Here is a 22,682-nt window from a genome sequence, read left to right as displayed (position 1 = left end):
CCTAAATTCAGATATTTAAGGACACCCAGGACTCGTTGCACATTCTTATGTCTCAATTTATAGCCATTTAGATAATAATCTACCTTGCTATATTTGCTCCCAAAGTGGATAACCTCACATTTATCCACATTATACTGCACCTGGTTTGCATTTACCCAATCACTCACCCTGTCCAAAACACGTTGAAGCAACTCTGCTCACCCTCCTACTTACCTTTGTGTCATCTGCAAATTTGAAGAGATTACATTTAATACCCTCATCTAAATCATTAATATATATTGTGAACAGCTGAAGTCCTACCAGCGATCCTTGTAGTATCCTACTGGTCACTGGCTGCCATTCAGAAAAAGACTTGTTTATTCCTACTCTTTATTTCCTGTCTGCCTACCATTTTAATACTCTACCCCCAATCCCATGTGCTTTAGTTTTACTAATCTCTTATGTGGGCTGAAAAATGTGTTGCTGGAAAAGCGCAGCAGGTAAGGCAGCATCAAAGGAGCAGGAGAATCGACGTTTCGGGCATAAGCCCGACCTGAAGAAGGGCTTATGCCCGAAACGTCGATTCTCCTGCTCCTTTGATGCTGCCTGACCTGCTGCGCTTTTCCAGCAATGCATTTTTCAGCTCTGATCTCCAGCATCTGCAGTCCTCAATTTCTCCTAATCTCTTATGTGGCACTTGGTCCAGATAAACCACATCCACTGGCTTCCCCATCTTATCAACTCTACAAGTTACATCCTTAAAGAATTCCAGTCAAGCACAATTTCTGTCTTTTGTAAATGCACACTGACTATGTCCAATCCTATTATTATTTTCCAAGTGCTTTGCTATGATACCTTTTATCAAGGACTCTAACAGAACTGTTCAGAGCTGTTGGTACATTCTCTGGATCAGGTGGGACTTGAACTCAGTGTACCTGGTCCAGGGGTAGGGACACTACCACTGATCCAGAAGAATCCTTTCCGTGAAAGTAGGACAACTCAGACTTCCTACTTTCTACATGTTCCTGTGTGTATGTGGATTCTGGAAGCAACACACTGATTTTTTTAAGTAACAATGAACACTGATAACCTCACCTTTATTCCTACAACAAAATCTAGCTCAACACATCCACAAAATCGAGCACATATTTCTTTAAAATGGGAGGTATATTTATTGCGTATTGTTGGAACAAACGTTGAGCTATAGATCCAGCTGCAGATTAGAAAGTGGGCGTTTGCTTACTTGATAAGTCAATTAAAAATTAGGGAGATTCCATCGATTTGGTAAATTCTTGGAAAGAGGAACCAAAGCACACTGAATGATTGGAGGCAGTTCAAAGACGGTTGACGAGGATGATCCATGATACAGAGGGATTGTTTATGAACAAAGGCTGAACAAGTTAGGACTCAGCTCACTGGAGTTTCAAAGAATAAGAGGTGATCTCAGTAAAACATAAAACGTTCTTAAGGGGGGGCTTGACAGAGTAAATGCTGAGAGGATGTTTCCCCTATAGGAGAGTCCAGGACTAAAGGACATAGTCTCAGAATAAAACGGTGCCAATTTAAGACTGAGACAAGAAGGAATTTCTTCTCTCAGAGTATTGTCAGCCCTCAGAACTCCTTGCCACAGGGAACAATGGGGCAGAGTCCTTGTGTATATTTAAGGCTGAGATAGATTGATTCTTTGTGTGTTGGGGAATGAAGGGTTACAAAGATAATGCAGGAAAGTGGAAATGTCGGACCGGCCGTGACCTTATTTCATGGTGGAGCCGGTTCAAGGGGTCGATCAGCCTCCTCCTATTCCTGTTTCTTATGGTCACATTCTTTATGGCATTTCAGGTCCAGGAGAAAGCAAGCTAAGAGCATTTTATAAATTATCCCAATTACTCAAGACAAAACTTCCCTAATTTTGTCTTGATTATCAACAACTGTTTTAATTAGAGTCATCGAGGTCTATAGCATGGAAACAGGCCCTTCGGCCCAACCTGTCCATGCCGCCCATTTTTCATAATTAAACTAGTCTCATATGCCTGCGTTTGGTCCATATCCCTCTATACCTATGCCATCCATGTACCTGTCTAAATGTTTCTTAAATAATGAAATTGTACTCGCTTCCACCGCTATCTCGGGCAGCCCATTCCAGACACTCAACACCTTCTGTGTGAAAGAATTGCCCCTTTGAACCTTTTTGTATCTCTCCTCTCTCACGTTAAACCTATGCCCTCTAGTTTTAGATTCCCCACAATGGGAAAAAGCTGTTGCCTATCTACCTTATCTATGCCTCTCAAGATATTATAGACCTCCAGAAGGTCACCCCTCAGTCACCTACACTCCAGGGAAAATAAAGTCCCAGCCTATCCAACCTCTCCTTATAACTCAAACTTTCTGGTCCCAGTAGCGTCCTAGTAAATCTTTGCTACACTCTTTGTAGATTAATTATATCCTTTCTATAGTAGGGCTTTGAAAACTGTATGAAATACTCCAAATGTGGCCTTACCACTGTGTTGTACAGCTGCAACAAGCCATCCCATCTCCTATACTCAATGCTCTGCCCAATGAAAGTCGTTTTGATGTTATGTCTTACGAAGGTATTACGAACTTATTAAGAAAATAAAGTCACATTTGGGAGGACCAAGGCTGAGGATGAATTATTTCAGCCATACATGACAGCATTGGTTTTGTGGAATTAATTTACTTAAATTAAAATAAATTTGAATATGAAGAAGTGTAGCTAAGGGAGAAGTTTACTAATAGATGTCAACAGGAAGTTACAACAGTGCAGAATTTTCACAGAACTTTTAATATATGATTGACAGGTGTCAAAATGAAAATCATGACAAAAGAAAGGACTTGTACGATGTCACTTTATGTAAAATATATTATAATATTAGTTTCTGAAAGATCAGTGGAGTGATTTGGTTTGCTAATCGCTCCATTGCAGGTCCTAATGTGCCTTAAATTAAAATAAATTTGAATATGAAGAAGTGTAGCTAAGGGAGGAGTTTACTAATAGATGTCAACAGGAAGTTACAACAGTGCAGAATTTTCACAGAACTTTTAATATATGATTGACAGGTGTCAAAATGAAAATCATGACAAAAGAAAGGACTTGTACGATGTCACTTTATGTAAAATATATTATAATATTAGTTTCTGAAAGATCAGTGGAGTGATTTGGTTTGCTAATCGCTCCATTGCAGGTCCTAATGTGCCTTCACTTTTAAAGGTAGGTGGGTGTAAATTGACTGGGTGAAACACAACTCAAAACAACACTCATTCTAAGCATGACCGCAGTTAGCGGTAGTGTGGGGTTTATAAAAAAATATATAATCTGGAAAGGGCACTGCTTGTCACTGGCCATCCTGGTGTTTCCTTTCTAAGAAAAAAAAACACATTCTATAAGATGCACGGTGGCACAGTGGTTAGCACTGCTGTCTCACAGCACCAGAGACCCAGGTTCAATTCCCACCTCAGGCAACTGTCTGTATGGAGTTTGCACATTCGCCCTGTGTCTGCGTGGGTTTCCTCTGGGTACTCCAGTTTCCTCCCACAGTTCAAAAATGAGTTGGTTAGGTGAATTGGCCATGCTAAGTTGCCCATAGTGTTAGGTGAAGGGGTAAATGTAGCGGGGTGAGTTGCTCTTCGGAGGGTCGGTGTAGACTTATTGGGCCGAAGGGCCTGTTTCCACACTGTAAGTAATCTAATTTGTCAAGTCTCCTTCAATAACAATGAATATGGCCACAATCATTACTGCTGAGAAGGACAAAGGTAGAAGTGTAGCCTAGAACATTTCTCTCTGCAGTATTAATCTCGACCTCATAATTATTAGTCCAGTAACATTACCAACATTCTACCTTCACACACACACACACAATTCCCCATTCCCCAAGTGTGCCAGGTATTGGGAGTTTACAGCAGTTAGATATTTCTCCTTTGTATGTTTGGCATTTGCATTAGGGTTAGGGTTAGCCTACACATTCACTCTGAAGTTTCTTGTTTCTTACCCTCGAGTAAGGCTCTCCCTCTCTTGATTTACTGCAACACCTTTATTTATGAAAATATATCGCAGGTTACTGCTTATGACTTTCTCAATTTCTCCTAGTGATGTCAGACCCCATCGTAAATTATATCATCCTCTTTTTAATATCCGATTGTATTGCAATTACCTTCTCCCAGAATTAGAGATGAGCAATACTGCTGGTCTGAAATTCTCACTTCCAAAGAATGAAAAATAATCCTTCACCATTACCCTCCCACCTTAAAAAAATGTGAAAATGAGCCATCACGTCTGAAGGAACGGTCTAGCATAAAGGTTACACAGAAACAGGTCTTTTGGCCCAACCAGTCAGTGTTTATTTTCTATGTGATCAAGTAGTCTGAATCACTTTACCCAAACCATTTCTACCCAATTGCTGACAGAGTGTAAAAGAAAAGTGCAGCCAATCACAAGTTCCAGCAGATACTGTGAAATGTTGGCCAATTTGAGTCCAGCAGCATTGATAATAATGCTTCATCACATTTATTTTTGTCAGCCTATATATATCTGCACCTTTCATGGACAAAATTGCAGTTTATGCTAAATTCCTAAACTCTGTCACAACAGGCTCCTATTTTGTTATCTTGTCCAGAATCATTTAGGATGGAATTAATCTTCTGGTCTAGTATTACATTCAAGTGCAGAAGAGTCAATATGTTATTAAATAGTTGCATGCGATAACTTACATTTTCCAAGAACCTCATAAAAAAAAGAAATCCTCAGAGCTTTTCTGTCCTGTTCCTTTTTTTTGGCTTTTGAAATCCAGGCTTGGTGTTAGTTTCTTTTATTCACTAATACATGCCGTGTGATTGTCACTGACTACACCAGTAACTATTGCTATCACTAATTACCCTTATGAAGATGGTACTGAGCTGCCTTCTCAAACCACTGCAGTCCATGTGCTCTCGGTACATCTTGAAAGCTGTTAGGAATGAGCACTGCTTTAAGTCTTTTCTACTCATCTTTTCAACCTTATGTTGTTTTTTCACAGACTTGTCACTCTTCACTTTAATAAAAAGTACCCTTTCCCTTGCGTTTCATGAATAGAATTGCTTACAATGTTGACCCCTCCACCTTATTCCGCTGCCAATCTTCCAGACAGGAATCATTTCCAAATACATTCAGCTTTCAAACAATCTTCAATGTTCTTTCATTTAAAAAAATACTTGCAATTTTACCAAGCAACATCTTAAAGATAGTCAGTGGAGTCTGAGATAACAGTTCTCAAAGAGCTGATTTTAAAGCTGCATTAAGTTCCACCAATCTGCTGATCATGATTTGGAGGTGCTGTGTCGGGACTGGGGTGTACAAAGTTAAAAATCACTCAACACCAAGTTATAGTCCAACAGGTTTGATTGGAAGCACTAGCTTTCGGAGCGACGCTCCTTCATCAGGTGGTTCATCAGGTGAACCTCCTGATGAAAGAGCAGCGCTCCAAAAGCTAGTGCTTCCAATTAAACCTGTAGGACTACAACCTGGTGTTATGTGATTTTTAGCAATCTGCTGATCTTACACAGTCATTGGGTGGAAAAGAGCACTCTACAAGGTCCCAATGGAAATAAACATGTCATTGCTGGCTCCTGATCATCTTTGTAATCATGCCTGACTAGTCAATGTAAATTGTACCTGTTACTATCAAGTAATTAACTACATCTTGTTGTGTTAGACCAGTGTCTCTTCTGAGGAGGACTGAATATTGGTTGATCCTTGACCATTGCTAGTTAGAAAGACTCCCAAGACTCTGAAACAGAGAGGAGCTCTCGTGACATGTTTGCAATGTCCTGTACCAAGAGGAGAAAGTGAGGTCTGCAGATGCTGGAGATCAGAGCTGAAAATGTGTTGCTGGAACAACACAGCAGGTCAGGCAGCATCCAGGGAACAGGAGAATCGACGTTTCGGGCATAAGCCCTTCTTCAGGAACCCAGGCCCCTGTACCAAGAGGCCTGGGTTCAAGTCCCACTTACTCAGAGGTCGCCTTGCCTTCTCTGATGGGTGGAGCCTATCTTTTAATGTCAATTAACCTTTCAAGATACTCACTGCATTATACAATACAGCCCAATCCTGGAATAATTGTTAACATTAGCAGCAATGAGCAAAACTAATTAGTTTTATGTTCACTTGTTACTTTTAGGAAAAAAAACACAGAGCAGTGAACCTCTACTGCTCTGATATATTCACTTGCAATAAAACAACCTGCCTGACTCTGATGGTGGCCATGCCTTTGGTTGCAAAGATCCTAAGCAGTGGACCATCCTCCCTGTACCTTGCAGCCTTAATTGCAATAAAACAACTTGCCTGACTCTAATGTGGACTAATGTGGAGCATGGGGGATGGCGAGGACAAACATGACAGCATTCGGAGAGTTGAAAAGATACATAAAGAAGATTTGTTTAGAAGTCTGGTAGTCTGTGCCCTTTTGTTGTTGTTGCCTGGTATAGAGTTTAGAAGAAGGATTAATAGGGGAAAGAAAAACCGAAAATAAACTGTGGATACTGGAAACCAGAAACGAAAACAGAAGTTGCAGGAAAATCTCAGCTGGTCTATAGGGAGAAATCAGAGTTAACATTTCAGGTCCAGTGACTGCTGTTCAGAATGGAAGTAATAGGTAGCAGAATCACCCTGTGTGCTCGTATAAGTGATTCCTGTCTGTTTCACTATTCACGTAGGAGTGAGGAAGTTGCTTTCCTTTTCAGTTTCATAGTCGACACTCATCACTCAATTAACCTCCTGACCTCTCCCATTGGTGGCCATGCCTTTGGTTGCAAACACCTTAAGCACTGGACAATCCACCGTGCACCTCTCTTTCTCAATTTTTTCTCTCCAGGGACCTATTGGTTACCTGACCTGTGATTACCTCCTTATGTAGCTCAATGTCCTCTTCTTTTCATAATGCTCCTGCAAAGCACCTTGGGATATTTCATTATGCTAAAGGCATTAAATAAATATAAGTTGGTGTTGAGTTAGACAGAACTGTGCCTACCATTGTTAATGCTGGTTTAGAATGTTCTGACATTTTGTAATGAAAATAAATGTTTAGCCATGTCTTGTGGATCTCTAATTACAAAGGGTCCCATCTACAGCCAGAGTTAACAAGTCTTTAAGACTGAGGTGAGCTAGAATTTCTTCTCTGAGGGTAATGAATCTATGTAATTCTTTATGGCAGAGGGCTGGGTCATGACTTATATTCAATTCTCAGATTTTTAATCAGTAAGGGAATTGAGGGTTATAGGGAAAAGGCAGGAATGTGGAGTTGGGGATTATAGATTAATCACGACCTCATTGAATCTGCTCTGCCTCTCAATGGGTTGAACGGCCTATTTCTGCTCCTATGTTTTAAAGCTTCCAAAGTTTGCAGGTTGCTGTTGAGAGACCCTAGGATATTCATCAATGGCCAGGCTAGGTAGGCTAGCTTCACCCTAGGCAGTTCCAAAGAGGGGGGGGGAGGGCAATTGTTTAATTCACTCACAGGATGTAGGCCAGCATTTATTGCTCCTTCCTATTTGCCCTTGAGAAAGCGTTGGTGAGCTGCCTTCTTAAACCACTGCAGTCCATTTGTTGTAGGTAGATTCACAATGCCATTGGGAAACTGACCCAGTCACGCCGAAGGAACTTTGAATGGAATTACAAAATAGCCAAGGCAGGTGATACGAGACACTGACTTCCCCTGTCTCTAAGCATCAAAGATCTCAGACATTTTCCAGACTTTACAACACTGTCTCAATTATAATCATGTTAGTTTAGAAAGGAAAGCATGGGAAGCTTGATGTGACAGTCAAACTCTGTGTTGTTTTCAGATTCTCTCTACGACATTGGAAGTGTTTCAGCCAGGTCTTTAGTTTCACTTCGTTCAGACAGACTTAATTCTATTGCCCGGAAATGGCTGAACTTTCTTTCTCCACACCTATCCCCTGGCCAGCCTATATCCAGACAGGCAGTAAAAGTCTGGCCATCTCCAGGGAGCTGCTAGCAACTCTTTGCAAAGAATTCACTTTAAAACATGTGTTTTTGAGTTATGTTAATGATTGTAACCATTTCAACTTTCCAATTGCAGCTTCTTTTCATTCCTAACTACTTAAAGGATCGTGCAGACATTCAATTCTCTCATTTCCTGCATGAAAATGAATTTAATTTCCACACTCCATTATTATGACAAACACTAACATTGCCATTTACTTCAGAAAGAAATATTGGCTGGCCTACAGAAAAAAAGCGGGTCGCTTGGCCCAATTGGAAAACTCCAGCAAAGGACTAGCACAGGTATCATGGGTCAAATGGCCTGGCTGTGTGCTGTACATTTTCCTGAGGGTGAACGTAACTCATTTAAGGATGTGTGGATTAGGTGAGAAGTTAAAATTAAAAATTAAAATTAAAATTTGAAAAACGCCATATCTGGCTAGCACTACCCAACCCAACCCCGTCCAATCCCCTTTGAATGGTTTCAACAGTTGACAGGGGGAAGGGGCAGGCAATTTACCTGCACACACTTTTAAAGATGCCTAAGAGTCCCCATTTTCTCATGGTTTTTAACTTTGTGATCATTTTGTTATCCCCTTTTAGTAGTTCTCCACAAGCAGCGCTCCAAAAGCTAGTGCTTCCAATTAAACCTGTAGGACTACAACCTGGTGTTATGTGATTTTTAGCAATCTGCTGATTTTACACAGTCATTGGGTGGAAAAGAGCACTCTACAAGGTCCCAATGGAAATAAACATGTCATTGCTGGCTCCTGATCATCTTTGTAATCATGCCTGACTAGTCAATGTAAATTGTACCTGTTACTATCAAGTAATTAACTACATCTTGTTGTGTTAGACCAGTGTCTCTTCTGAGGAGGACTGAATATTGGTTGATCCTTGACCATTGCTAGTTAGAAAGACTCCCAAGACTCTGAAACAGAGAGGAGCTCTCGTGACATGTTTGCAATGTCCTGTACCAAGAGGAGAAAGTGAGGTCTGCAGATGCTGGAGATCAGAGCTGAAAATGTGTTGCTGGAACAACACAGCAGGTCAGGCAGCATCCAGGGAACAGGAGAATCGACGTTTCGGGCATAAGCCCTTCTTCAGGAACCCAGGCCCCTGTACCAAGAGGCCTGGGTTCAAGTCCCACTTACTCAGAGGTCGCCTTGCCTTCTCTGATGGGTGGAGCCTATCTTTTAATGTCAATTAACCTTTCAAGATACTCACTGCATTATACAATACAGCCCAATCCTGGAATAATTGTTAACATTAGCAGCAATGAGCAAAACTAATTAGTTTTATGTTCACTTGTTACTTTTAGGAAAAAAAACACAGAGCAGTGAACCTCTACTGCTCTGATATATTCACTTGCAATAAATTATTTATATTGATATTAAGCTCAAATTTCATATCGAATTATCCTTTACCACTTTGCTGTCAAAGCCACCATCCTTATATTAGGAGACATTACCAGCAGATTCTTCAAAACAATATGGTGACTTAGAGGATAGATTGCTGGGCGTACAACCCAGAAACATGATCCAAGGATATAAATTCAATCCCACCGCAATTGTTGATCCATTTGAATTGTTTCACTTAAATTAATTTGAACTTACCATATTGATATCAATAATGATGACCATGCTTGTCACAAAAACCCATCTGGTTCATCAATGCTCCATGGCCAAAGGAAATCTGATGTCTGACCTATCCATGATTCCAGATTCACAGTTATGAATTCCTAATGGCCCTGTAAAATGGTTCAGCAAGCTACTCAGGGTTTGGCAGCAAATACCCACTTGTAGTGATGGCCCACACACCATGAGTCGAGAACAAATTGATTCTGTTTGGTGCAAAATGGAGATTTTGCTGCAAGTTCTACTCCACTCCAACCTATTGGCTATAACAGTGGTGCCAGACTCAATAGGAAGCTTCAGCTCTCCCTGTGGGAAGGTGAGGTCAGTAATTCACTTTTCCACAAAAGCTGACCATATGGGCTGCCAATTCACAAGTATCAATGTGCTTTATATGACCTGTATCCCTTAAGAATAAAAGTTGTTCAGAACCACACAACCTAAGAGTTGGGAATGTATCGTATTTACCAGGGTTCTGCAGTAACAAGCTGCTTCTTTTTCCATTATGACAATTGTCCCCTTGTACCCACATTGCCCCTCCCAAACCTAAAACATAATCCTCCTCTAAAATTTAAATACTATGTCAGCTCAAGCCCCACCCAAGTGAGAAGTAAAAACCTCTCCCAGTCACGTCTCTTTTATCACTCCCTCTGGAAACATTGCTAAAGGCCAATCCACTTGAATATCAACAACATCAAATAATAAGTAACGACAATATCTTTCTGATATCCAAGCTAATGAACCGAAACTAAACACCAATCGTTTTTCTTTTCAATAAATACAAACTCCATTCATGCACAAATAAAGACGCACAGTGACCTCATTAGCTTTATCACACAATATCAAGGCTTTCTTTCTTCCTCAATAGTACCTCAATCAAATGATTTACAATTTAATTAGAGTGAAAGACATCCAACTGGCTTGAATCCCAGATGATTACTGTATAACTTTTGGTGAATGTAACAACAATAACTTTCATTTAAATAGCATCTTTTAAATAAATGTTCCACAGCTTCACAGGTGCATAACGCAACCAGATATGACACCAAGCCAAGAAGGGAGATATCAAGGCTGGCGAACAAAAGGAAAGGAGGAAAGAGGCAAGTGGATAGGTTTAGCGAGGGAATTCATGTGTTTAGGGTTTTGGTAACTGGATGCTAGGCTGCCTGTGGTGGACTAATTGAAATTGAAGATGCTTTAGGGGCCAGGATTGGATGAGTACAGCTTTCTCAGAAGGTAATAGGGCCATGAAAGAGATTACAGAGTTGGGGATGGCCAAAGGATTTGCAAACAAGAATGAGAATTTCAAAACTGAATCATTGCTGATTAGAGTTCAGCGTGGATAGGGGTGATGGGGGAATGGTTTTGGTGTGAGTTTTGGATGACCGCAACTTTACATGCGATGGAATGTTGGCAGGCATGCATCGGATGTCAGATTTAGAAGTGACAAAGGTAGGGAAAGGCAAAAAGATTACAAAGGAGAATAGAAACTTGACTAAAAAGTGCATCAAAGATTATTGGAATTGGCAGGAAGATGGAACTGCAGCCACCATCTGATCAGCATGATCTTATTGAATAACACAGCAGGCTTGAGAGGCTAAATGTCCTTATCCTGTTCTTAATTTGTGCATTTGTATCACACTGAGGCACCAGCTAGATATTCAAACCTATTGTTTACTCTTTCTGTGCCATCAGAGGACAGTTGATTGAAACTTTAAAAGCTGTAAACCTTTTTGAAAGGAAAAGTAGGTCAAAGATGCCGAAAGAATTCGGGATTCACTTCCAAATACAGACTTCCAACTTGAGCAAAGTGTTTTTGAAATGATATAGCTGAAGGGCTCGATGTGTGGGGTGTCGCCCAATTGGCTGTGGATTCAGTCTGCTTCAATTACCAGGCTTAGAAATAAACATTGGACTTTCTCAAAGCATTCTTTAATCAGTTTGAAATAAAAGGAAGTCATAAGATAATTGTGTGTGTGTGAGTGTGAGTGAGTGAGTGTGAGAGAGTGAGTGTGAGAGAGTGTGTGTGTGCATATATGTATGTTTTTGATTAGATTAGATTCCCTACAATGTGGACACAGGCCCTTTGGCCCAACCAGTCCACACTGACCCTCCGAAGAGTAACCCACCCAGACCCACTTCCCTCTGACTAATGCACCTATCACCATGGGCAATTTAGCATGGCCAATTCACCTGACCTGCACATCTTTGCACTTGTTTTAATACAGGCAGGTTTTCAAAATTTTGGGTGCCACTTTTGATGGAAGGGTGTGTCAGAGGCCTATAAGTATAAAATACAGCTTGGCAGACACAGGAACATCCTTTCTCCTATTCCAGGAAGCAGCCAGCCTTGTCAGTGAAAGATATTTATGTACAGTTTGGTTTCTATAGATCCTACTGCAGCAGTTATGAAGCAGGTTCCCACCTGATTTACCATCCATTGTTGTTGTCATGATGTTATGATGGGTTCCAGGCTTGCCGGTAACTGGTGGAGTTGTCTTCACTGTCACAGTACCTTGAAAAAGATGTTTAACATCTGGTTTAACAAGGCCCTGGCAACACAGACAAATTGCAGTTGAGACAGAATAAAACTAACCAGAACTAGAAGAGAGCGATGCACTTGGCTCATCTGCTTTTTATTTAATGCCTTTTACATCTCATTCTATATTAGGACAGAGTTCAGGAATGTAGCAATCTTCGTAATATTCTCAAACATAAAGACCAACCATTCCTGCCCAGTTGTGTTATTGTGTGCACATGGATAGCCTTGCAAAGGGGATCAATACTTCAGAGTAGATAATCCCTCTCGTAACTAGGACACGGGTTTTGAGGGCACATTCAGATCTGTGTACAACAACAAAAACAGAAGCTCTGAGGAAGGGTGACCAGACCCGAAATGTTAACTTTGATTTCTCTGCACAGATGCTGCCGGACCTGCTGAGCTTTTCCAGCAACTTTGATTTTTGATTCTGATTTACAGCATCCCCAGTTCTTTTGGCTTTTATTCGGCGCTGTCTAGCTGAGAGGAAAGATTGGTTAAAAATGTGCCAACCTTCTAGATGGGAAGATACCATCAGTGAGTGTGTGCAGGGCCCTTCGGTTCAGGAGAAATCATTAACAATTAGCTAGGGCGGCACGATGGCTCAGTGGTTAGCACTGCTGCCTCACAGCACCAGGGTCCCAGGTTCGATTCCAGCCTTGGGCGATTGTCTGTGTGGAGATTGCACGTTCTCCCAGTGTCTGCGTGGGTTTCCTCCCACAATCCAAAGATGTGCAGGTCAGGTGAATTGGCCATGCTAAATCGCCCATAGTGTTAGGTGCATTAATCAGAGGTGAATGGGTCTGGGTGGGTTACTCTATGGAGGGTCAGTGTGGACTGGTTGGGCTGAAGGGTCTGTTTCCACACTGTAGGGAATCTGAAGTGCATGCATGCTTCCAAATATGGAAACCAAATAAAGCAAAAACAAAGTACGATGGATGTTGGGGATCTGAAATAAAAACATAAAGTGCTGCAGGAACACAGCGTCTGTGGAGAGAGAGAAACAGAGTTAACATTTTGAGTCTGATATGACTCTTCTTCAGCGCTCTGAATGAACCATGATACTGCATGTGTGCAGAGTCTTCTAAATAAGGAGACACAAATGGTGTTTACCCAATTAGTATGTGTAGAGACAGCTGAGGAGACAGAATTACCACGTGCATCAATTTCCATCACAAGAAACAGGAATAACAAGTTTGTGTTGATTGTCCCCAGTTAAAGGGACAGAATTGATAAGTATATTCCGTGCTTGCATCCGAAAATAAAGAAAAACAGGTTTAACAAGTGTGGCTGAATGATCATGTTGCCTGAAACTCCAGAGAACAATGTGTCAAAATGTCTGCAACCTCTTCCTAACAATGATGGTAGGATTGGTTATTGAATATAGCTCCACCTCACCCTTGCCCTCTTCCCCTTGCTGTCAAGTCAGGACTAGTGATTTTGGAAAAGCTTGATACAAAGATTCCCGTTGATGCCAAGAGCAATCTCAGTGCAGGCTACCTACAACGTGGACTGAGCGAAAGTGAGGACTGCAGATGCTGGAGATGAGAGTCAAGATTAGAGGGGTGCTGGAAAAGCACAGCAGGTCAGGTAGCATCTGAGGAGCAGGAAAATCGATGTTTCGGGCAAAAGCCCTTCATCCTGACCTCCTGTGCTTTTCCAGCACCACGCTAACCTTGGCTACAATGTGGACTGAGGCAGGATCTTTCCATGTGCAGTTTTCACTCACATGGTCAGCTGGAGATGACATCAGACTAAAGACAATGGTTTCATTTGGCAATCCGAATAGATTGTTAAAAAAGCCTCACCTTTCACAGTTGATGTCTGCGTTTGAAACACTTTGGTGGGACGGGGAGTGGGTGAAAGAGCTCTCGACGTTGTCCGAGGTAGACTCAAATTGGTCGCCGTCCATTTGGTGCCAACCGCAGGTTGCTGGGTGGTAGGAATGTGTGTTTTGTTAGAAACCTTTGCTGTCAGCCTTTGAGGTAGTACCGTGGATTTCGTCTGCAGCATTGCCATGTAACTACCACTCGGGGTGTACTCTGCTCTCATATTTCTGGTGGATGTAAGAACAGGGTTAACTTCTACAGACAGCATGTGTCTCTGTGCAGTTAATGCAAAGAAATAAGTCGAAGTGTCTGTCCTTGTTGACTCAGTTGATGTCACTCCCTTTCTGAATCCTTTCATGGTCAAGTGCTGGAGTCCTGCTGTTGGGGAAGTGGTAACAGTCTCTGTGGAAAGCTCATTCCTGGCTGTTAAACCCCCATCAACATCTGCCTTTGGAATATCAAGGGATTGTGCATCTTGTAACACCTTAACAACTGTTGTCATGTTATCTGCTGGCTGTGTGTAGATGTCATATCCATGTTGCGAGCTAGAGTATGAGTCAGTAATTTGATGGGCAGGTGAGGATTTTCTGGCATCATACATTGGTGATCTAAGCCATTGTGTTGTAGTTGCACTGTCAACTACAGCTAGGGATCTTTCACTTGGATTAACTTGGTCAACCATTTCCCTCTTCATTCCAGGCTCCAGATGTTCAGTAGTGGAAGAAATGGGCAAATTCAGGGCATTTTCTCCAATGTTAGTAGTGTGCTGATAATTGTGTTGGCTCCTGGCTTCTGATGCATTGGTCACATTCAAGAAATCTAACTGATTGCTTTGTAGAGTGACACCAACACTGGGCTGTCTAGCAGGGAGTGAGCTTCCTCCAGTCACTAGAGAATAATCCGTTTCTGTTATCAACGAAGAAGCAGATTGCATTGGTGCAGGAGTCATATGACTCTCGTCTGGCTCATTTTTAATCAAGGATTGGTCCCTTTGTGCAAGAGAAGGACCAGGAACCGATGAAGGTGAAGTGTGTTCAGGCTGTCCTTCAAATTGTACAACAGCCTCCTCCTTTTCAAGTGCATTAGAACTAGTGAGCAAATATCGTTGCTCAGTTGCTGAATGAATTTGAGTTGATGTTTGACCCATTTTCCCAAGGGTGGCGATGTGTCTGTCTGTTAGCTTTTCAAGAACTGTGTGGTGAGCAGTGACCTCGAAAACAGGGGAATCAATTGAAGATGTAGCTGTGGGCCTTTGGAGGAAAGTTCTGGCATCTACCATTCTGCCATCTTGAGTATTTCTGAGACTTTGATGTGTTTGAATTGTTTGATAATCTGGTGTACTTTCAGACGGCCTCAATAACGAGTGGTCAGTGTTTTCACTCATGTGAGCAGAAGGGACCAGTGGAACAGATGTGTTTTCTAAAATAAACTGTTCAGATTCAAAAATGTCCTTTTCAGTTGTTTCAAAATTGAAATCATCCTCACTGTCAACATCCTCATCATCCCCGCTAAAATCAAAGCCATTTTCACTCAGAGGCCTCCTCAGGTGTCGTGGGGACTTGCTCATGTTTGGTGGGAAGAAATGTGTGCCATGAACTGAATTCTTGTTGGACATCTCAAGCAAAGGCAGAGAAGGGCGGTTGGATGAGTCACTCATAGCAACTGAGTTCAAGCTCTGCTCAACTTCAGCCGAATAAATAAAGGTTGGATTACTGAATAGAGAGCTGTCACTGGCTGAGTCTTTAGTAGGAGGGAAAGTGATAGCTTTAATGATACTGGAACAGATGAGAAGAAGCCACCAGGTCTGTATCACATCTCGGTGCTCCATCACCACATGGATCTTGCAACTCACATTGATCCTTGAAATGTTTGTTTCTTTGAAGTGAAATTATGTGATCCCTGAAATAAAAAGATCAGCGTTAAGGTTTTGAACGGTTTAGCATTGAAACTGTAATTAATGATTATATATTGATTAAACATCAGGACAGAATTGAAAATGTAGTGTTCAGAGGTAACGCAATTTTTTGACAGAGTTAATAGTTTTTAAAAAGTATCCACTTTTAGGAACGTTCACCTGGGGACATTGTGCTTAATGTGGAGCATATTGTGGTAGTGTGGCTGCCTCACCTTTAACTGAACTTTGCCAACTTCCTTGCGTTGTCCGAGATGGGAAGGTTACATTCTTCCTTCTCGGATTTTCTTGCTCTGGAACCAGGTATCAGACATATACAATATTGGCCAGGATGGTCCAATTCACTATTTCTTTGGAAGTTGCCTGATTTCCCTTCATCATCTTGGCACAATTCTGATTAATGTAAAAACTAGTAGCACAAAACTACAACACACCACCCCATCCACATTGCATCCATTTACATTACCATATCTCATAAAATGATAAGAAAAAAACCATGAAAAGATCAAGATGTATAGACTGAGCCACAAATTTCACTTCAGCATTACTGCTGCTAAGAAACTATTTGCACATTCAGCTCCACAGACTCCCAGTTGCTTTGCCTGCCCAAGGTGCTTCCTTTAGGTGTGTCTTACAAACAAATACAATGAAAACATGAGGCAATAACCATTGAATGAGACACACCCAAAGGCTGATGATGGAAGAACTGACCTTTGAGTCTCCATTCAGATAGAATGCAAAGTAATTGTAGTTGAGAAATGTACTTGCTGACCTCCTCCATTTATTCTTTTCAAACCCGTTAAGGCGTCAGTGGCTCAGTGGCTACTACTGCTACCTCACAGAATCAGCAACCCAGGTTCGATTCCAACCTCGGGTGACTGACTGTGTGGAGTTTGCACGTTATCCCTGTATCTGTGTGGGTTTCCTTCGGGTGCTCCGGTTTCCTCCCACAGGCCAAAGATGTGCACATTAGGTGAATTGGCCATGCTAAATTGCCCATTGTGTTCAGGGATGTGTAGTTAGGTACATTAGTCAGGGATAAATGTAGAGGAATGAGTTTGGGTGGGATATTCTTCGGAGGGTGGGCGTGGACTTGTTGGGCTGAAGGGCCTGTTTCCACACTGTAGGGACTTGATTAAAAAAAACACTTTACAAGTGTTTCAGACCCTCTTATAAGTTTATCACGTGATGACAATGACCCTCTAGTGACCACTGTCCTTCTTCATTCATTCACTGAAATGCGTCGATCTTAGTGTGCAGCAACATGAACTGTTTTCTGTCGATTTAATAGACTATTCTTCTCACATTGTTCCATTATACATTCACCTGTTAAAGTCATCCTCTAATTTGACACCCATTCAGTGGAACCACCTATACTGCCATTAAGGAGGTGTGTTCAGTACAGCACTGTAATAATCAGAGGAATGGTCCACAGTTCAGAGGTTTCGAACTGAGGCATCCACAAAAATATTCTAAGGGATAAGTGCTACTTTTGTTTTACTCTGATGAAATATGGTGGCATCCATTCCCAAATTGGCATGGACAGGCTTACAATGTGCATAGGGTTGGAGCAAATTACTGCCGATGCTGGAATCTGGACATAGGTTTGCTCACTGAACTGGAAGGTTCATTTTCAGACGTTTAATCACCATACTAGATAATATCTTCAGTGAGCCTTCGTCCGGATACTCACTGAAGATGTTACCCAGTATGGTGACGAAACGTCTCAAAATGAACCTTCCAGCTCAGCGAGCAAACCTACATCCAGAACCACAGCCTGAGCTACAAATCTTCTCAAAACTCGCTGATGCTGGAAATTACAGCAGGTCAGGCAGCATCCACAGAGAGACAGCAAGCTAACATTTCTAGTCTAGATGACGTGAAACGTTAGCTTGCTCTCTCTCCGTGGATGCTGCCTGACCCACTGTGATTTCCAGCATTTTGTTGTTTTCAATGCATATAAGGGTCGATGGTTTAAAGTCAGCAGCAATTGGAAGCTACCAGCAGCTCTGTCTGATAACAACGGGTCCTTGAAAAGAGTCATGCAGAAGTGAAGATGTACCAGGATTAAGACAGCAGTGTGTGGAGATATTCCCAGCAAATTCTGCCAGAAACAGTGTTTTCAAAGTCCTTGTTCTGATGGAGATAATGCTGAAGATTACCTGAACAAGTTGTAACCTGGTTCTCTCTCCGGCACTATCCCTTACCTCTCTACACCTGATGGGTCGGCCTCTGCTCTGACTAGATTCCAAAAGGGGCTGGGATCAATATTGAATGCACATTCCAGAGAGGTGCTGTGGGTGGTACAGAGGCTACCTCACTGGGCTAGTAATCTAGACTGTGAAAGAGCACAGCCCGTCAGGCAACATCCGAGAAGCAGGAGAATAAGCCAGGGCTTATGCTCGAATCCTGCTCCAGGGATGCTGCCTGACCTCCTGTGTTTTTCCAGCACCACACTCATCGACTGTTCTCCAGCATCTGCAGTCCTCACTTTGTCCTAATAATCTAGAATCCCAGACCATGGGTTCAAACTCCACCATGGCAGATGGTGAACTCTGAATTCAATAAAAGTCTGGAATTAAAAGCATCACTTAATGGCAACCATATACCCAGTGTTGATTATTTTAAAACCCCAGCTGGTTCACTAATATCCTTTAGGGAGAGAAATCTTTCCTGGTCTGACACACAGAAATGTGGTTGACTTGTAACTGCCCACTGGGCAATTAGGGATGGGCAATAAATGCTGGCCCAGCCTGTGTCGCCCTCATCCTGTGAATGAGGAAGCAAAAAAGTGACCAGGAGCCAGCAGTCTCAATAGCCCAGGAAATAGGAGGTCAGAGCTGGGCAACACATCATGCAGCATCTCTCCAGAGCTTGGAATTAAAGTGGTGCACATTCTCAATACCAATTAACAAAGCATCCCCTTTCTGGAGGGGTAGAAAGGAAATTATTTCAAGAGCGCACAGACTGGAAAAGAGTAGGTCAACGTCTACAGAAAGAATGGTAACGTTGCCAGTGACCCAGGTTCGATTCCAGCCTCAGGCTACTGTCTGTGTGGAGTTTGCACATTCTCCCCATGTCTGCATGGGTTTCCTCTGGATGCTCCAGTTTCCTTCCATAATCCAAAGGTTAAGTGGATTGACAATGCTAAATTGCCCATAGTGTCCAGGGCTGTGCAGGTTGGATGGATTAGCCATGGAAAATGCAGGACTACAGGGATGGGATGGGTCTGGGTGGGATGCTTTTCAGAGGGTAAGTCCTGACTCAGTGGGCTGAATGGTCTGCTGCCACAGTGTAGGGATTCTATGGTTCTAATCTACAGGGAGTTTGGGGCACGTGATCATTAATTCACTCACTTGGGGCATTTAATACTTTGTTCACCCATGTTGGGTATCTTATGACATATCCATTCACATAAGATTTGGATCTTTTACCATACTCACATTTAGGTGAGCGCCATTTGAAGTATTGATGCTTTGGGTGTGTTCAAGGTTGGAATTGATACTTATTCCTAATTGGAGTGTGCTTATTACAAGCTGCAAAGTACAGAAATGAATGTGGCATCAGGTCACTTAATATGCTCTCTCTTTACGTAAGGCTTACTTGATCTATTTCAGTAGGAACACGATAAATTACATAACCCAGGAAAAGTTATTGTAAGCAAAGACAATAAATACCAGATGGGAATACATTTTTAATGTGGTCATTGGCTTCAAAACAACAGAACTCACAGCATGATAATATAGAACATTATCAACGGTTAGGACTGAGAAACATTGAGGAGGAAAAATGTGACTAAACAAATACAATGCTACTGTTAACACTGCAAAATTAAGGAAATGAGAAAGCAGCCATTTGAATTTTGGTTTGATTCTTACTGTAGTTGGAGATATACTCTAATAGATGTGTGTCACTTTTACACAACTACAGCCTGATTCTTTGTAAACATCCAAATTGGATTCATTAAATATCAAATATTAAATATAATAGGACAATAGGGGCGGCACGGTGGCTCAGTGGTTAGCACTGCAGCCTCACAGCGCCAGGGACCCAGGCTCGATTCCAGCCTCGGGCGACTATCTGTGTGGAGTTTGCACATTCTCCCAGTTAGGTAAAAACAATGACTGCAGATGCTGGAAACCAGATTCTGGATCAGTGGTGCTGGAAGAGCACAGCAGTTCAGGCAGCATCCAAGGAGCTTCGAAATCGACGTTTCGGGCAAAAGCCCTTTATTCCTGATGAAGGGCTTTTGCCCGAAACGTCGATTTCGAAGCTCCTTGGATGCTGCCTGAACTGCTGTGCTCTTCCAGCACCACCAATCCACATTCTCCCAGTGTCTGCGTGGATTTCCTCCAGGTGCTCCGGTTTCCTCCCACAATCCAAAGATGTGCAGGTCAGGTAGATTGGCCATGCTAAATTGCCCATAATGTTAGGTGCATTAGTCAGAGGGAAATGGGTCTGGATGGGTTACTCTTCAAAGGGTCGGTGTGGACTTGTTGGGCCGAAGGGCTTGTTTCCACACTGTAGGGAATCTAATCTAAACTAGACAAGGACCATTTGTCTTGATAAAGATAGAACTGATTTCAATACAGGAAGAAATGCTTGTTACAGAGGATCTGAGGATTTTTTTTTGAACACAGGAGTGGGGAGGAGCTTCTGAAGACTAAAGGTTGAGAACACTTAATAAGTGGGCGGCACGGTGGCCCAGTGGTTAGCACTGCTGCCTCACAGCGCCAGAGACTGGGGTTCAATTCCCGCCTCAGGCGATTGACTGTGTGGAGTTTGCACGTTCTCCCCGTGTCTGCGTGGGTTTCCTCCGGTTTCCTCCCACAGTCCAAAGATGTGCAGGTCAGGTGAATTGGCCATACTAAATTGCCCGTAGTGTTAGGTAAGGGGTAAATGTAGGGGTATGGGTGGGTTGCGCTTCGGCGGGTCGGTGTGGACTTGTTGGGCCGAAGGGCCTGTTTCCACACTGTAATGTAATCTAAAAAAAATCTAATCTAAGGCCCTACGGAGTGTTGGTAAACAAAGAGACCTTGGAGTGCAGGTTCATAACGCCTTGAAAGGGGAGTTGCAGGTAGATAGGATAGTGAAGGGGTGTTTGGTATGCTTTCCTTTAGTGGTCAGTTGGGAGGTCATGTTGCGGCTGTACAGGACATTGGTTAGGCCACTGTTGGAAACATTCTGTGTGATTCTGGTCTCCTTCCTATTGGAAAGATGTTGTGAAACTTAAAAGGGTTCAGAAAAGATTTACAAGGATGTTGCCAAGGTTGGAGGACTTGAGCTATAGGGAGAGGCTGAACAGGCTGGGGCTGTTTTCCCTGGAGTGTCAGAGGCTAAGGGGTGACATTATATTAATGTGCAGTCAAGACTCTCAAATCACATAATGATAGTGGCCAGATAGTTTCAAGTTCAGTGACCTTTCTGATCTGAAGAAGGGTCATCAGTCCTGAAACAATGACTCTGTTTCTTGCTCCACATATGCTGTCAGACCTGCTGAGCTTCTCCAGCACTTTCTGTTTTTGTTCCTGTTTAGTGATTTTAATTGTTGGTATTCTCTCGAGTCCAGAACTAGAAGGCATTGGTTTAGGTTGAGAGGGGAAAGATATAAAAGGGTGCTCAGGGGCAACCTTTTCACCATGGGGTTGTGTGTGTGTGGAATGAGCTGCCAGAGGAAGTGGTGGATGCTGGTACAATTACAACATTTAAAAGGCATCTGGATGGGTATATGAATAGGAAGAGTTTGGAGGGATATGGGTGGCATGGTGGCTTAGTGGTTAGAACTGCTACGTCACAGAGCCAGGGACCCAGGTTCGATTCCACCCTCTAGGCGACTAACTCCAGATTCTCCCCATGTCTGCGTGAGTTTCCTCCCACAATCCAAAGATGTGCAGGTTAGGTGAATTGACCATGATAAATTGCCTGTAGTGTTGAAGGATGTGTGGGTTAAGTGCATTAGTCGGATACTAGTGGAATGGGTCTGGGTGGGTTAGTCTTCGGAAGGTTGGTGTGGACTTGTTGGGCTGAAGGGCCTGTTTTCACACTGTAGGGAGCCTATGTAAATGGGACTAGATTAATTTGGGATGTCTGGTCAGCATGGACAAGTTGGACTGATGGATCTCTTTCTGTGCTGTCCATTTCTATGACTCTATGCTGATGATTGCCCCACTGCCTGTTGCAACATGTTCCAATGTAGGTTCCTTGGGTCATCATGCTAGCTGAAGCCAGACTTCTGGCTTACTGTGAGCCAACAATGATTAAGACATTGAAACATAGAAGATAGAAGCAGGGGTAGGCCTTTGAGGCCATTCATTATGATCATGATTGATAATCCAATTCAATAGCCTGTTCCAGCTTTTCCTTTGATCCCTTCAACCCCAAAATTGCCATCTCCAACTCCTTCTTGAAATCATACAGTATTTTCAACCGCTTTCCGAGGTAGAGAATTCCACAGGGTCACCATTTTCTAGGTGAAGAAATTCCTCGTCTTCACTGTCCAAAACGGCCAATATCATATGCTGTGGTTTCTAGTGGTATGGCTACAGAGCAAGTGTGCACATTCCAATCTCACAGCAGAATACTAACAGATGATTACTGAAGTCACAGCCTACCTCTGAGACTCATGTAAATACTCATTGAACCCAAACGCCATGTGCCCTTTTTCAAATAGTGCTGCGAGATTTTTCACATCCATTTGAGAGATTTCTGAAGTTTTAATGGCTCATCTCAAGACAACACTGCAGACAGAGCAGCACTCCCTCAACAAAAATAGATATAAAGAATGGACTAGGCAGGAGTT

General features: G+C 42.4%; 1 protein-coding gene across 5 annotated transcripts in view; it reads right to left on the bottom strand.

Moving 5' to 3' along the window:
* Positions 1-22,682, bottom strand: part of LOC122558887 (uncharacterized) — a 103,521-nt gene that overhangs the window by 38,188 nt on the left and 42,651 nt on the right. For 3 of the 5 annotated variants that reach the window (XM_043707801.2, XM_087994162.1, XM_043707799.2), the window contains exons 2-3: positions 13,951-15,870; positions 12,029-12,118 (exon numbers count right to left, since the gene is read on the bottom strand). In XM_043707801.2, the coding sequence (XP_043563736.2) occupies positions 12,029-12,118; positions 13,951-15,799 (1,939 nt within the window). In that variant the 5' untranslated portion in view covers positions 15,800-15,870. Of the gene's footprint in view, positions 1-12,028; positions 12,119-13,950; positions 15,871-16,098; positions 16,217-19,326; positions 19,420-22,682 lie in introns of those variants that run through there. The other 2 variants (XM_043707800.2, XM_043707802.2) reach the window with 2 other exon arrangements.

This window comes from Chiloscyllium plagiosum, unplaced genomic scaffold, assembly GCF_037043375.1.
Source record: "Chiloscyllium plagiosum isolate Xiang-an unplaced genomic scaffold, Cpla_swu_hap1 HiC_scaffold_14, whole genome shotgun sequence".
Lineage (NCBI taxonomy): Eukaryota > Metazoa > Chordata > Chondrichthyes > Orectolobiformes > Hemiscylliidae > Chiloscyllium > Chiloscyllium plagiosum.
Note: the sequence above shows the minus strand (reverse complement) of the source record. Positions and strands in the feature narration are given on the sequence as shown.